The sequence below is a fragment of the Aegilops tauschii genome, chromosome 7 (assembly GCF_002575655.3).
Source record: "Aegilops tauschii subsp. strangulata cultivar AL8/78 chromosome 7, Aet v6.0, whole genome shotgun sequence".
NCBI lineage: Eukaryota > Viridiplantae > Streptophyta > Magnoliopsida > Poales > Poaceae > Aegilops > Aegilops tauschii.
Window position 1 is genome coordinate 127,762,921 of NC_053041.3, and position 14,764 is coordinate 127,777,684.

The 14,764-nt window shown below is 48.3% G+C and overlaps 1 protein-coding gene across 1 annotated transcript; it reads right to left on the reverse strand.

Moving 5' to 3' along the window:
• Positions 1–12,629: 12,629 nt before the first annotated feature.
• On the reverse strand, positions 12,630–13,148 carry LOC141026921 (uncharacterized mitochondrial protein AtMg00860-like). The gene has a single exon (XM_073503804.1). It carries the CDS (start codon positions 13,146–13,148, stop codon positions 12,630–12,632), a length of 519 nt encoding a protein of 172 aa, XP_073359905.1.
• Between the last annotated feature and the right edge of the window lie 1,616 nt (positions 13,149–14,764).

Below are 14,764 nucleotides of genomic sequence, written 5' to 3' on the forward strand. Positions count from 1 at the left end.
TACCCGTACGTTGTTTGTTATACATAGTGCCATGGTTTGATATCCGTCCCCGTCGGCCCTCGTCCTTGTTATGATTCGGATGTGGTATATTCTCTTTTAAAACTAGTTGTTGCATTTCGTGTTTATGACAAATAATGCCCATCAAGTTGACATAGATATTTTTGTCTAGGAGGTTTGTGAACCGGAAATTCCAACCGACCCTATTGTCGAGAGGTTAAATTTAGTTGAAAGAGAAAACGAGTATTTGAAAAAAAAATGAAAAGAATTGAGGGGGAGAAGATGGAATTGGAGTTGCATGTTGCCGATGTCGTCGATGATCACAAGATCAAGATGGAGAAAATGCGCTTGAAGATTAGAAAGGTTAGAAAATATGCCATTGATAGTGAGGCTTGGTATCATTATGCTGTTGGATCAATTGTTACCTTAGTTGCGATCTTGATCGCATTTGTTGTTGCATTTAAATTCTTTAGTTAGAGAGTTATTTGTTTGTTGCATTTAAGTCTTGTATGAACTTTATGTATGAACTTGTATTAATTTGGTTTATTCGGTGTTGTGTAATGAAGATGAGCCAACAATGGATGTACGATGACCGATGCTCTCCTGAGTTCATTAATGGCGTGCAAACTTTTCTGCTTGCGGCTGAGGCAAACAAGCGGGCGGATGGTTTTATGCCTTGTCCATGTTTAGTCTGTAAGAATGATCACAATTACTCTACGTCAAGAACCATTCACGTCCACCTGTTTAAGTCCGGTTTCATGCCCCACTATAATGTTTGGACCAAGCACGGAGAAAGAGGGGTTATGATGGAAGACAATGAAGAAGAAGAGGACAACGACAGCTATCCTGGCCATGGGTTCCCTGAATACGATGATTCAACAATGAGGGAAGAAGCTGAGCTGGCAATGCGGGAAGAAGCTGAAAAAGAGGCATCAGATGAGCCCGCTGATGATTTAGGTTGGGCCATTGCTGATGTAAAGAGAAACTGCGCAAGTGATTTGGAGAAGAAGAAGTTGCAGCACATGTTAGAGGATCACAAGAAATTGTTGTACCCGAATTGCGAAGCTGACAAGAAAAAGTTGGGCACCACACTGGAATTGCTGCAATGGAAGGCAGAGAATGGTGTATCTGACAAGGGATTTGGAAAGTTGCTGGTAATGATAAAGAATATGATTCCAAAGGACAACGAATTGCCCGAGAGTACGTACGAAGCAAAGAAGGCTGTCTGCCCTCTAGGGTTAGAGGTGCAGTAGATACATGCATGCCCTAATGACTGCATCCTCTACGGCGGTGAGTACGAGGATTTGAACGCTTGCCCGGTATGCGGTGCATTGCGCTATAAGATCAGGCGCGATGACCATGGTGATGTCGAGGACGAGCGCCCCAGAAAGAAGATTCCTGCCAAGGTGATGTGGTATGCTCCTATAATACCACGGTTGAAACGTTTGTTCCAAAACAAAGAGCATGCCAAGGCGATGCGATGGCACAGAGAAGACCGTAAGAAAGACGGAAAGTTGAGAGTACCCGCTGACGGGTCGCAGTGGACAAAAATTGAGAGAAAGTACGGGAAGGAGTTTGCAGATGACGCAAGGAACGTATGGTTTGGTCTAAGCATAGATGGCATTAATCCTTTTGGGGAGCAGAGCAGCAACCATAGCACCTGGCCCGTGACTCTATGTTTGTATAACCTTCCTCCTTGGTTGTGCATGAAGCGGAAGTTCATTATGATGCCAGTGCTCATCCAAGGCCCTAAGCAACCCGGCAACGACATTGATGTGTACCTAAGGCCATTAGTTGAAGAACTCTTACAACTGTGGAATGGAACAGGTGTACTTGCATGGGATGAGCACATGGGGGAAGAATTTGACTTAAAGGCCTTGCTGTTCGTGACAATCAATGATTGGCCTGCTCTCAGTAACCTTTCAGGACAGACAAACAAGGGATACCGCGCATGCACGCACTGTTTGGATGATACCGACAGTATATATTTGGACAATTGTAGGAAGAATGTGTACCTGGGACATCGTCGATTTCTTCTGAGCAGGCATCCCGTAAGAAAGAAAGGCAAGCATTTCAAAGGTGAGGCGGATCACCGGACGAAGCCTCGCCACCGTACTGGTGCTGATGTACATGATATGGTCAAGGATTTGAAGGTAGTCTTTGGAAAGGGTCTTGGCGGACAACCTGTTCCGAATGATGCTGACGGACGCACACCCATGTGGAAGAAGAAATCTATATTTTGGGACCTGCCCTATTGGAAAGATCTAGAGGTCTGCTCTGCAATCGACGTGATGCACGTGACGAAGAATCTTTGCGTGACCCTGCTTGGCTTCTTGGGCGTGTATGGAAAGACAAAAGATACACCTGAGGCACGGGAGGACCAGCAACGTATGCATGGAAAAGACGGCATACATCAGGGTCATGCCAGCTATGCTCTTACCAAAGAAGAGAAGGAAATCTTCTTTGAATGCCTGCTTTGTATTAAGGTACCGTCTGGCTTCTCGTCGAATATAAAGGGAATAATAAACATGGCAGAGAAAAAGTTCCAGAATCTAAAGTCTCATGACTACCACGTGATTATGACGCAACTGCTTCCGGTTGCATTGAGGGGGCTTCTACCGGATAACGTTCGATTAGCCATTGTGAAGCTATGTGCATTCCTCAATGCAATCTCTCATAAGGTAATCGATCCAGAAATCATACCAAGGTTAGAGAATTATTTGGTGCAATGTCTTGTCAGTTTTGAGTTGGTGTTCCCACCATCCTTCTTCAACATCATGACGCACGTCCTAGTTCACCTATGCAAAGAGATTAACGTTTTGGGTCCTGTATTTCTACACAATATGTTCCCCTTTGAGAGGTTCATGGGAGTCTTAAAGAAATATGTTCATAACCGTGCTAGGCCAGAAGGAAGCATCTCCAAGGGCCATGAAAATGAGGAGGTCATTGAGTTTTGTATTGACTTAATTCCTGACCTTAAGGCGATTGGTGTTCCTGAATCGCGGCATAAGGGCAGACTGGATGGAAAAGGCACGCTAGGAGGGAATCAAAAAATATGTATGACGGACATTCTCTCACTGAAGCACACTACACAGTTATACAGAATTCCGCTTTGGTGGCTCCGTATATGGACGAACACAAGAATTTTCTACGCTCCAAACACCCGGAGCGGTCTGATGACTGGATTACACGTGAACAAACCAGGAGTTTCGCCGGCTGGTTGCAGACACGTACCATGCATGACGCCTCTATTGAAGATGACTTGTACTCGCTGTCCCAGTTACCATCTTCGAATATAATGACTTTCAAAGGGTACGAGATAAATGGTAATACATTTTACACGATCGCCCAAGATAAGAAGAGAACCAACCAAAATAGTGGTGTCGGCTTTGATGCAACAACCAAGACGGGAAAGGAAACATATTATGGTTACATAGAGGAGATATGGGAACTTGACTATGGACGTGGTTTGAAGGTCCCTTTGTTTCGGTGCAAATGGGTCAATATGACACGATATGGGGTAACGGAAGACCCGCAGTATGGAATGACAACAGTGGATCTCAACAATCTTGCGTATGCAGACGAACCATTTGTCCTAGCTAATGATGTGGCACAGGTTTTCTATGTGAAGGATATGTCTACCAAGCCGAGAAAAAGAAAAGATAAGGAAGCGAATGCATCATACGATGAGCCAAAGCGCCACATAGTTCTTTCTGGGAAGAGAAACATCGTGGGAGTGGATGACAAGACAGACATGTCAGAAGATTATGAAAAGTTTGATGAAATTTCTCCATTCACGGTGAATATTGACCCGAGCATCCAGTTAAATGATGAAGATTTTCCATGGCTACGACGCAAAGGGACATACGCGAAGAAAAAGTTTCACACCCAAAGATCTGGGATGTGATCGGCTTCACTATCATCACTTCTTCTGTGTTTCACACCTAGGAGGGAATCTCTGTAATAGTTAGGGTAGTTAAGTGTTTTGGCATTTGAAACGCGAAGAAATTTTATGTGCAAACAAATTCTTTCATGCATTTACTGATTTTTTCAGCTAAATGACCCTGAAATTGAAAAGCATTTCAAATGAACTCAGAAAAGGTTGAAAGTTGGCATGGTATCATAATTTCACCCACATAGCATGTGCAAAAAAGTAGAGAGGGTTACCGCAAAAACTGGATGCACTTCGTGTATAAAATGGACAATCTCTTTCGAAGTATCAGGGTTTCAGACGAAAACTCATCCGTTACAAAGGCATTTCATTTTTTAAATAACCTAAGCATTACCAAATTGAATATAATGATAAAACACACTAATATTAAACATAAGAAAAAGAATCACTGAAAATCTATTTTCAAAGTTAAGTTATTCACAAACTAGTGATTCACACAAATTTCAAATAATTCAAAATGTAAACTATTCAAATTTGTAAACTATCGGCACTAATAGAAAGTTTGTAATTTTTTGTACCTAAAGCAAAAATATTCACAAAGAAACTCTAAATACAGCAAAAAACAACTCAAAAATAAATAAAACAAAAATAAATGAAGCAAAAAAAAATAAGAAAATAAAAAAGCCCGCCTACTGCGCCACAGCGGCCTGCATACGACTAGAAACCCGACCTGTTGTTGGGCCAGGATGCAGGCACGCAAAGGCCCAATAGGCCCACAGGGCAGCATAGAAGAGGTAGGCCCACAAGGCCTGCAATAGAGAGGAGCTCGAGACAGCTGCCGCAGCGGGGCTTATAAGCAGGTCCGGGCGCCCTTCGGCTAGCGAGGTGGGACTAAACTTGCCCGCACCGCACCTGCGCCACCGCACCCCTTTAGTACCGGGTCGTGGCTCCAACCGGTACTAAAGGGGGTCTTTAATACCGGTTGGTGCCACCACCCGGTACTAAAGGTGTGCGCTTCCCGCCGCTTCGCCTGGCCAAAACAGACCTTTAGTACCGGTTGGTGGCTCCAACCGGTACTAAAGGTGGGTTCTATATAAGAAAACACTTCAAAAAAATTCGGCAGTTCGTTCTCCCTCTGCTTCTTCTCCTCTGCCCCGTCGCCGCCGCCCCTCGTCGCCGCCCCCTTCGCCGCCCCTCGTCGCCGCCCCCGTCGCCGTCCCCGTCGCCGTCCGTCGCCGTCGCCCCAGTCGCCGTCCCCGTCGCCGTCCGTCGCCGTCCCCGTTGCCGTCCCCTCTGCCGCGCCGTCCCGCCGCCTCGCCGTCGCCGTCGCCGTCGCCCGCGCTGTGAGCCCCTCTCCCCGGCCCCTCTCTTCCCTCCAATTGAAGCCACCGCGCCGCCGGGGCCGTAGGGTGCACACGCGCACGCGCGCGCACACACACACGCACACACACACAGGCACACAGAAACACACACACGATTCTGTTTTTCTGTTTTTTATACAAATGTTTTAGATGAATTAATTAATTAATTAGATTAATGTCAAATAGTATATAGAAATGTTAGAAATGTTAGAAATTTTAGAAATGTTAGTTTTATCTAGATGAATTCGATTAATTTCAAATTGTTATAGAAATGTTAGAAATGTTATAGAAATGGTAGTTTTTAGTTTCTTATAATTTTAGTTATAGAAATGTTAGCAGTTTTTCTGTTTTTTGGTTATAGAAATATTAGAAATGTTATAGAAATGTTAGTTATATATATAGAAATGTTAGAAATTTTAGAATTAGTTTTAGCTAGATGAATTAGATTAATGTCAAATTGTTAGACGATGATCGATGTTTTTTTTCAGTTTCTTATAATTTTAGTTATCACAATCCAATCATTTAAAAAATGTTACTTTTTGCGGGCATATAGTATTTGTTCTCGACGATGCCCGGCCCGCATCCTCACCGTCGACCCGTTCGCGACAACGTCCGGCTGACCCATGTCCGGGATTGGGCTCCGCCGGGCTGGCACTGGGAGGTGCTACCTGGAGGGGCGCGCCGCTTGGTGAGGAACCCGGCCTCGGGTCCCGTCGTCGACCCTGATCTCCTTTGGTGGCGTTCGCGTGGGCCACATTCGGTGCAGAGGGAGCCGGCCCCGCCGGAGGTGGTGCGTCGTCGTGTCAGGGAGGAGGACGAGCACGTCCATCGCTACATGGCTGTTATGGACGACAGGTTCTCCAATACCTGGCAGGTTCTTTGGGCAGATGACCGGAGATATGATCCTGTGATGGTTCCTTGTCTTTGGGTGTCCACCGCCCGCGCCCCAGGAACCGCGAGTGGCCTAGATTCTTCTATAGTATTCGATCTTTATTAGCTACCTAGCCAGTGATGTATTCGAGATTATATATTATTCGAGACGATGTATTCGAGATTATATATTATTCGAGACGATGCATATTATGTACTATATGATTCAGTTTTTCCTTATTGATTGCATCCATGCATTATAATTTGAATACTAAATTGTTTTATATTTCTTCGGTATTAGTTAAATAAAAGTTATGGCGGACAATACCGGCAAAGAGGGAGAAGAGGCCCTGTTCGAGATCATACGCAGCCCTAGCAGGCCAGATGATCTGAATGAAGAAAATGACGGCTCCCAATATCTGAACAAAACCGGGGAGGGTGATGATAAGATATTCGATCTCGACGACCGAGCTGATGAAGTCATGAACTATGATTATGATTATGATGACGCAGACAATGATTATGATGACGAATACAATGTTGATCTTGAAATAACAAAGACTACCGGCGAGGTATATTTATATAAGCAGGCATCTAGTGATCATCACATGTTTTTTTTATTTGAAGATATATTAACGAATCGATCTTTCTTCTTTCAGCCCTCCGGATTGAGCAAATCTGCTTCTACAGACAGCAGGACAAAGCGCGGCCCGGGCAAAAAGTTGAAGGAGGGTGTAAAGTACAACATCGATTCCATCAAAGCTAGTGGCGAACCCCTCATGCCTAAGAACATTGCGAACAAGTTCGTTCGTCAGTGCGGAGTTCTTGTGAAGGACCAACTCCCGATCTCCATTCAAGAATAGAAAGAGCCAAAAACTAAACGCCCAGATGTTACTTGGGTCGACGACAGAGCAAAACAAAAGCATTGGGAATCTCTGATGGAACATTTCACCCTAGCAGATTATTTCTCTGATGCAGATGTGCAGAAAGTCAAGGACGCTGCTCTTAAGAAGATGGCAATTGCATTCAACACCCACAAGAAAACTGTATGGGCCAACTACCTCGCTGCAGAAAGGAAGACTCCAGAATTCAAGGGAACACTGGAGAAGCAAAGAGAACACTGGCCCGCTTTCGTGAAATTCAAGGAATCAGAATTATCTAAGGAACGGTCGAGAAAAAACAAGGCCAATGCCGCAAAAAAGACGCAGTTCCATAGGCTGGGTCCAGGTGGCTACGCGGTGGCAATGCCTAAGTGGGATAAGTCTGAGCAAGAGATGGAGGATGCAGGGGTCACTCCAGTTACTAGGAGCTGGCCCCCCAGGTGCAGAACTTGGTTCTATGCGCATGGGGGGGGCGTTGGACCCGAAGACAAGCCTGGTTTCGAAGAAGGCAAGTCTAAAAGGAGCAGAACAAAAGTTACTTGACGCAATAGAAGATGCTCGAAAGGGGGTGTTCACGCCCAACAGAGAGAACGACGAGCTTACGCGCGCCCTGGGAAATCCTGAACACCCGGGAAGAACATGAGGCAAGGGCGTTATTCCCTGGTATGAGGGCTTTTCGGAATGGAATGACGACTACAGGACCCGTGCAAGAAAGAAGATGGAGGAGGAGAAGAAGAGGAAGCTGGAGGAGGAGCCGAGGAAGCAGGACGCGGAACGCCTTCAAGGCCTAGAAGCAAGGCACGCGGACTTGGCACTCAAATTCCAGCAGCAGCAGCAGATCGACTCACTTAGCCAGGAAAGGGGGTCTCAGCAGCGGCAGCAGCAAGCGGATGATCATGCAGCATTGGATAGCACCGTCCCATCCATGCCGAGAAGCAGCGTTGGTTCCGCCCCGGGCGACGCACTGCTGGATACATACCCTGTGGATGACATCATAGAGAACACTAACTGTGAGCTACACTTCAAAATGAAGAACATATCCATGAAGGTGGCGGACGCCGTTGCTTTTACAATTACCCCCTGAAGCAACCTTCCATTGCACCCCGATTCCAGAGGGCTATGCTCGTGTCTTGGTTGATGAGGTGGTGGACCCATATTCAGGGCTAGATCTTGACATTCCTGGAGGTGATTACGAGCACACACTGAGAGAGGCCATACATCGTATCATCCTATGGAGAAAGGATTGCATCATCTTTCGAAGTCCACCGACACCGCGTCTGCCGACTCCTCTCGAAGTCCGCCACCATGTCAGCAGACTCCCGCTCCTCCAAGTCCACGAACGCGTGAGCAGACTCCTGCTTCAAGTCCGGCACAGCGTCAGGCCATTCCTCCTGTTTCAAGTCTGACACCGTGTCAGGCCACACCTCCTGCTTCAAGTCCGGCATAGCGTCAGGCCACACCTCCTGCTTCAAGTCCGACACCGTGTCAGGCCACACCTCCTGCTTCAAGTCCGGCACAGCGTCAGGCCACTCCTCCTGCTCCAACTAAGCCACGTCAGCTGTCTCCGCCGCCTAAGCAATCGCAGAAGAGACACGCCGCAGTTATGGTGCGTAGCGGTACGAGTCGAGGTAGTACAGAAAGTACAGGCGAGACAAGCGATATAAATATGGTCCAAGCAGCCTCACTCCTCTTCCTCAGAGGCCTTACGACATGACCGAGGAGCAAAACGATGCAATAGTGCGGGCCGAAGTGGACGCTCATTTTCGACCGAAACCGGCAACGCCGCCGAGGGAGAAAGTGCCTGAGGAAAAGATTAACCACTTCATTCGTATAGCTAGACCACCAGCTCCCAAGCCTGTTGACTCAGACTATGAGCGCCAAATCAGGAAGGCACATCGAGCACGACTACAGAAAGAAGCGAGCTCGAGCTCGAGCCAACAAGCAGCTGTCAAAAAATGCGGGAAAACCGTTCCCCAGCTGGGAGAACAGGCGGCGCAATCGACCCCCCCCCCCCCGCTTGTTGTGCCAACAACTCATGAGAGTACGCGCGCCCAATATTATTGTGGGCAAACTGTTTACGTTCCCGAGCTGGGCGATGTGGTAATAACCGAGGAGCATATAATGCAGGCTGAAATGCTCAAGATCACTGTTGGACAACTCCTCGAGATCGAGCCCATGTCTCCGCTTAGAGAGGAGGAAATAAAACGGAAATATGTCCGGGGCCAACCTTTGGTCGAGCCCGAGGAGGTCAAGAACCTCCCAACGAGAATGTATGAATTGCATGATTGGTACATGAAAATTACCAAGATTTCCAATCGAGAGTCCCTCATGGTGCAAGTCGAGGAAGATCATTACTTCAATAAGAAAGCTCTGTCCGTTGAGTATTCAGAACTATTTCAGTTATTCAATCAAGATGCACTCGACAAATCTATCGTCAGTTGCTATTGTCTGTAAGTGATTTCTTTCTGTAATTTAAGTCTCAAGCTAGCTCTAGTGCTCATTGATTGATCATTAATTACCTGTAATTATATATCCTCACTATATATTCTTTTCTGTGGTATTATGCAGGATGAAGATTTATGAAATGAAAAAAGCTGGACGCTATGGCATTGGGTTCATTGACCCAAATACCGTTAATGAATACACATGGAAATTGGAATGGTGTAGACAAGATGTAGAGAAATGCATGCTAGAGTTCTTGAAGCGCCTCAATAGCAATGAAGATATACTACTTCCTTACAACTTTGAGTGAGTCACACTGTCTTGTACTACAAATTCTGTTTTTGCTTACTAGCTAGATGTTAATAAGTAGTTTAGGGTTATAGTTGATTGGTGTTATGCACATGCCCGCTTAATTTATACATGCAAACGTATGCGCATGCAGCTTCCACTGGATCTTGTTAGACATTAAAGTTGACGAAGGAAAAGTTGAAGTACTAGACTCACTACTTAAAAAAGATAGTGACTATAGCATCGTGAAAGGGATAGTCAACAGGTAATTTCAATCATTATTAACTATATCTCGGCCTATTTAGTTCGTCATTTCCTGATATGAACTATTTTTAATAACCCCTTTATTAATTTTCTTTGCCGGCGGGCAGGGCTTGGGCAAAGTACATCAAGGTGACTCCAGGAAAATGGCAACAAAAGCTATGTTGGTATCGACCCAAGGTAAGTAATTAAGTAGTACTAGCTAGCTACCATCTCTTTAATTCTTGTTTCAATACCATTAATTAATTAACATGCTTGATTAATTATTATCTGATTAAATTCTATTCTCGTAAAGGCCCTGAAGCAAGCGTCGGGGACTGAAGTGTGTGCATACTACGTTTGCGAGAACATTCGCATGTTGGCGTCCGAAAGGAGCAGATCTGATGGACAAGACTGGGTACATTTGCCAGAACACTATTCACAAATCTTACATGATTGTCGATATCTAGTCACACAACTAATACACATGCATATTGATCTCCTTCTTAACAGTTCAAAGAGGTGCGGGACCAGCTCCTACCAGAGGAGCGCATACGAGCACTTCAAGAGGAAATAGCGGGATTTTTGCTCGACCAGGTCATAGATCCCAAAGGAGAATACTATTACCCGCTACCGCCCCCATGAACCACTTGTCATCGTGCTCCGAAGGCACCAAGGCAACATGTAGGAGAAATTGTATATATATACATGTGTATGTGTGAATAATTAATGGTGGTTGTGAGACATTCGATTATATATATATGATCGATTCTATGAGAAAATCTATTTATATATATGCATAACGTGTACAATATGTAGTATCGTAAAATACCAGCAAACAAAAAAGAATTAAATGGAAAACACAAAATTAATGGAAAAATAAAAATTGAAACCAAACCCCCCCAAACATTTAGTACCGGTTGGTGCTACCAACCGGTACTAATGGTCTACCAGCACCCGGGCCTGGCTCGTGCCACGTGGTGGCACTTTAGCGCCGGTTCGTGCCGAACCGGTAGTAAAGGGGGGGGGGCCTTTAGTCTACACTCTTTAGTGCCAGTTGCAGAACCGGCACTAAAGGCCCTTACGAACCGGCGCTAAAGCCCGGTTCTGCACTAGTGGGTCTTTCCAGGTCGCCAGCGATGCTGGCTGCGCCGTCCAGCGGACCAGCACTTGCTCCACTTGAGTCTTGCCGCGAACATGAGGTCGAGTGTCGAGGATCTCCTCTGGCCTAGGACTTGGTGTTGCGTCCTCCGACAAGTCCGGGACCGCCTGCTCCGTTGGTGGAAGTGCGCGCCAAAGTTGGGAGACGTGGAAGACAGGGTGGATGGTGCACGTCACCGGCAGTCGAAGCTTGTACATCACTTGTCCGACCCGTTTGATCACCTGGAAGGGACCAAAGTAGCGAAAGGATAGATTTGGATTAGCGCGCGTTACCAGAGAGCGCTGGATGTAGGGCTGCATTTTGAGGAAGACCCATTCGTCGACATCGAATGTGTGCTCGGACCGGTGCTTATCCGCGGACTGCTTCATCTGTTGCCATGCGCGGAGAAGGTGCTGCCTGAGCAATGCTTCTATTTGCGCCCTGTCTTGGAGCCAGTCTGCGAGGTCTGGTGCCGCACATGCCATGGGGTCGATGATACCAAAGTGTCTTGGTGCATGCCCGTAGAGTGCTTCAAAAGGGGACGTGCCCAAAGCTGAGTGAGGAGAGGTATTGTACCAGAATTCTGCAAACGCTAGCCAAGATGACCACTTTGATGGGCAGGCATGCACAAAACAGCGGAGGTAGGTTTCGAGGCACTGGTTCACGCGCTCGGACTGCCCGTCCGTCTGAGGGTGGCGCGCTGTGCTCATCTTCAACTCAGTATGTGTCAGCCGGAATATCTCCTTCCACATGGTGCTGGTGAAAATGGGATCCCGGTCGGACACAATTGCCTCTGGTAGCCCGTGCAGCTTGTAGATGTTGTTGACAAAGGCCAATGCCACTTGGAAGGCTGTGAAGGGATGGGACAACGGTATGAAGTGAGCATACCGGGAGAATTTGTCCACCATGACCAGAATGCTGTTGTAGCACGTTGATGGCGGTAGTCCCTCGACGAAGTCCATCGTGATTAGTTCCCATGCTTGCTTGGGCACCGGTAATGGTTCGAGCATACCGGGATAGCGCACGCGCTCGGGCTTGGCCTGCTTGCATATCTGACACTCCTCCACATACAGCTTCACGTGTTGCTTCATGCCTGGCCATGTAAAGAGCCTCCTGACCCTCCTGTAGGTGGCATTGAATCCCGAATGACCCCCAATGGCTTCAGAGTGAAGAGCAGTGAGCACTTGCTTCTGTAGTACTATGTTGTTGCCCAGCCAGACGCGCCCATTTTGCTTGATGATACCTTGCTGAAGGGTGAAGCCGTCATGTCCCTCTGGTTTGGTCGCCAGCCGTGCCAGAAGTTTCTGAGCTGCGGCATCTTTGTTGTATCCCTGCTGGACTGCCTCCACCCAGACCGGTACTGCTACGGTCACTGCAGCAAGATCACCTTTGGGAGGCCCTGGGTGCCTTGACAGAGCATCAGCCACTCGATTGTCCACACCTCGCTTGTACACAGTCCGGTACCGGAGCCCCAACATCTTTGCCATGATCTTGTGTTGCCATGGAGTGGCCAGCCGCTAGTCCTCAAGATGCACCGGACTTCGCTGGTCCGTGTGGATGATAAACTCATCATGCTGTAGGTATGTGCGCCAGTGATCCACAGCCATCAGAATTGCAAGCCCTTCCTTCTCGTAAGTTGATAGTGCTCTATTTTTGGGGCCCAATGACTTGCTGAGAAATGCCACTGGGTGTTTGCCCTGGCGCAAAACTGCTCCAATGCCTTTGTCGGATGCGTCCGTCTCGATTTCGAACTGCACCTTGAACTCTGGTAAGGCCAGGGCGGGGGCTGTGACCAGCGCCTTCTTTAGCTCCTGAAAGGCCGCCTCTTCTAGCTCTGTCCAACAGAATACCGTGTTCTTCTTCAACAAGTCTGTCAGTGGTCTGCTGATGATGCCAAAATTCTTGACAAATTTGCGGTAGTACCCTGCGAGGACGAGAAATCCTCGTACTTCCTTGACGTTGGTTGGTGTCGGCCAGTTTTGGACTGCTGCAATGTTTTTGCCGTCCGTGCGCACACCTCCCCCCGCTGATTTCATGGCCCAAGTAGGTGAGACTTGGGCGAGCAAACGAACACTTACTCAACTTGATCTTCATCTGTTGTTCATGCAATATTTGGAAAACTTGTCTCAGCAAGCGGATGTGCTTCTCCATAGTAGCACTGTAGATGAAAATATCGTCGATGAAGACTAGGACTCCGTGTCGGCTGAGGGTGCCATCATGATATTCATCCCCCCTTGGAACGTTGACGGGCCACCCGTAAGGCCATAGGAGAGAACCCGGAACTCGTAGTGGCCGTTGTGGGTCTTGAATGCCGTTTTGTGCTCGTCTTCGGGTCTCATGCGAATCTGGTGGTACCCCGAGCGCAAGTCGAGGCTGGTGAAGAACTTGGCGCCCGGAAGCTCATCAAGGAGCTCATCGATGACTGGCAAGGGGAATCGATTCTTCACGGTCACCGCGTTCAGGTGCCGGTAGTCGACACAAAAGCGCCAAGTCAAGTCCTTCTTCTGAACCAGCAGGACTGGCGACGCGAAGGGACTCGAACTGGGCACAATAATGCCCTGGGCCAGCATGTCTGCCACCTGCCGTTCCACTTCATCCTTCTGGGCCGGACTGTAGCGGTATGGCCTGACATTGACCGGCTTCGCTCCAGGCAGAAGAGGAATGGCATGGTCGAAGGCGCGTCGGGGAGGTAACCCGCGTGGCTCCTCAAACAAGTGTTGGTAGTCTCGGAGCAGGTCGGCGACGTCCGCAGGCACTGGCAGCTCTGTAACTTTGACTCCCTCCACAGTCGTCGCACAAAGATGAACGACACGCGCCACGCCCGAGCGCTGGAGGAGCTGGTTTAGATCATCTCCGGATAGTTGCTGGCATTGTGTAGTATCCGCTCGAGCTCCGTGCAGTTGGACTTGTGTGCCGCCATGGTCAAACTTCATGGTCTTCTCCTTCCAGTGCACACTCATTGGGCTGTGCTGGGCGAGCCAGTCGATGCCCAAAAAGACGTCGTAGCAGCCCAAGGGGAGGACCTTAAGGTCGGTGTGGAAGGTTACCCCTTGCGTGCGCCAAGGACAGACCGGCAACTCCCTGTTGCACTTCATCACTCCGCCATTTGCCACTCTGACAGCCATAGTGCTTTTGCACGCCTCCACACCTTGCAAGTGCTCAGCTAGACTCTCGCAGATGAAGCTGCGTGAGGAGCCGGAGTCCACAAGCATCAGCACTTTGTGGTCCTGAACCCACCCATGAAGGCGCATGATGGTAGGTGACTCGGCTCCTTCGATCGCCTCCTGGGAGATGACACAGCAGTCAGCCCCGTCTTCGCTCGGTGTTGATTGTTATGGGATGGGCTCCTCTGGCATGTGCATCTCGTTGTTCATCATGTCGATCAGCTCTTCCACCACGTGGAGTTGCACGGTTGGCCCACACCGGTGATCGCGCCCCCACCGTTCGCTGCAGGTGAAACAGAGGCCGCGCGCTCGGCGATATGCACGGAGCGCTGCGACTCTGTCCTCAGGTGGAGTGTGTGCCGCCTCGATGGCACGACGATCCGCGCTGCGCGATTCCGTTGGTGCTACCGGTTTGGGCGGCGCCTGCACCGGCGGAGGTGGTAGAGGTAGCGCCGTGCGCGGCACCGACCTCGTGGCAGAGGCGGCTC

Excerpts from the sequence above, each read along its gene's own strand:
- LOC141026921 (XM_073503804.1), bottom strand. The coding sequence starts at position 13,148 with ATGAAATCAGCGGGGGGAGGTGTGCGCACGGACGGCAAAAACATTGCA.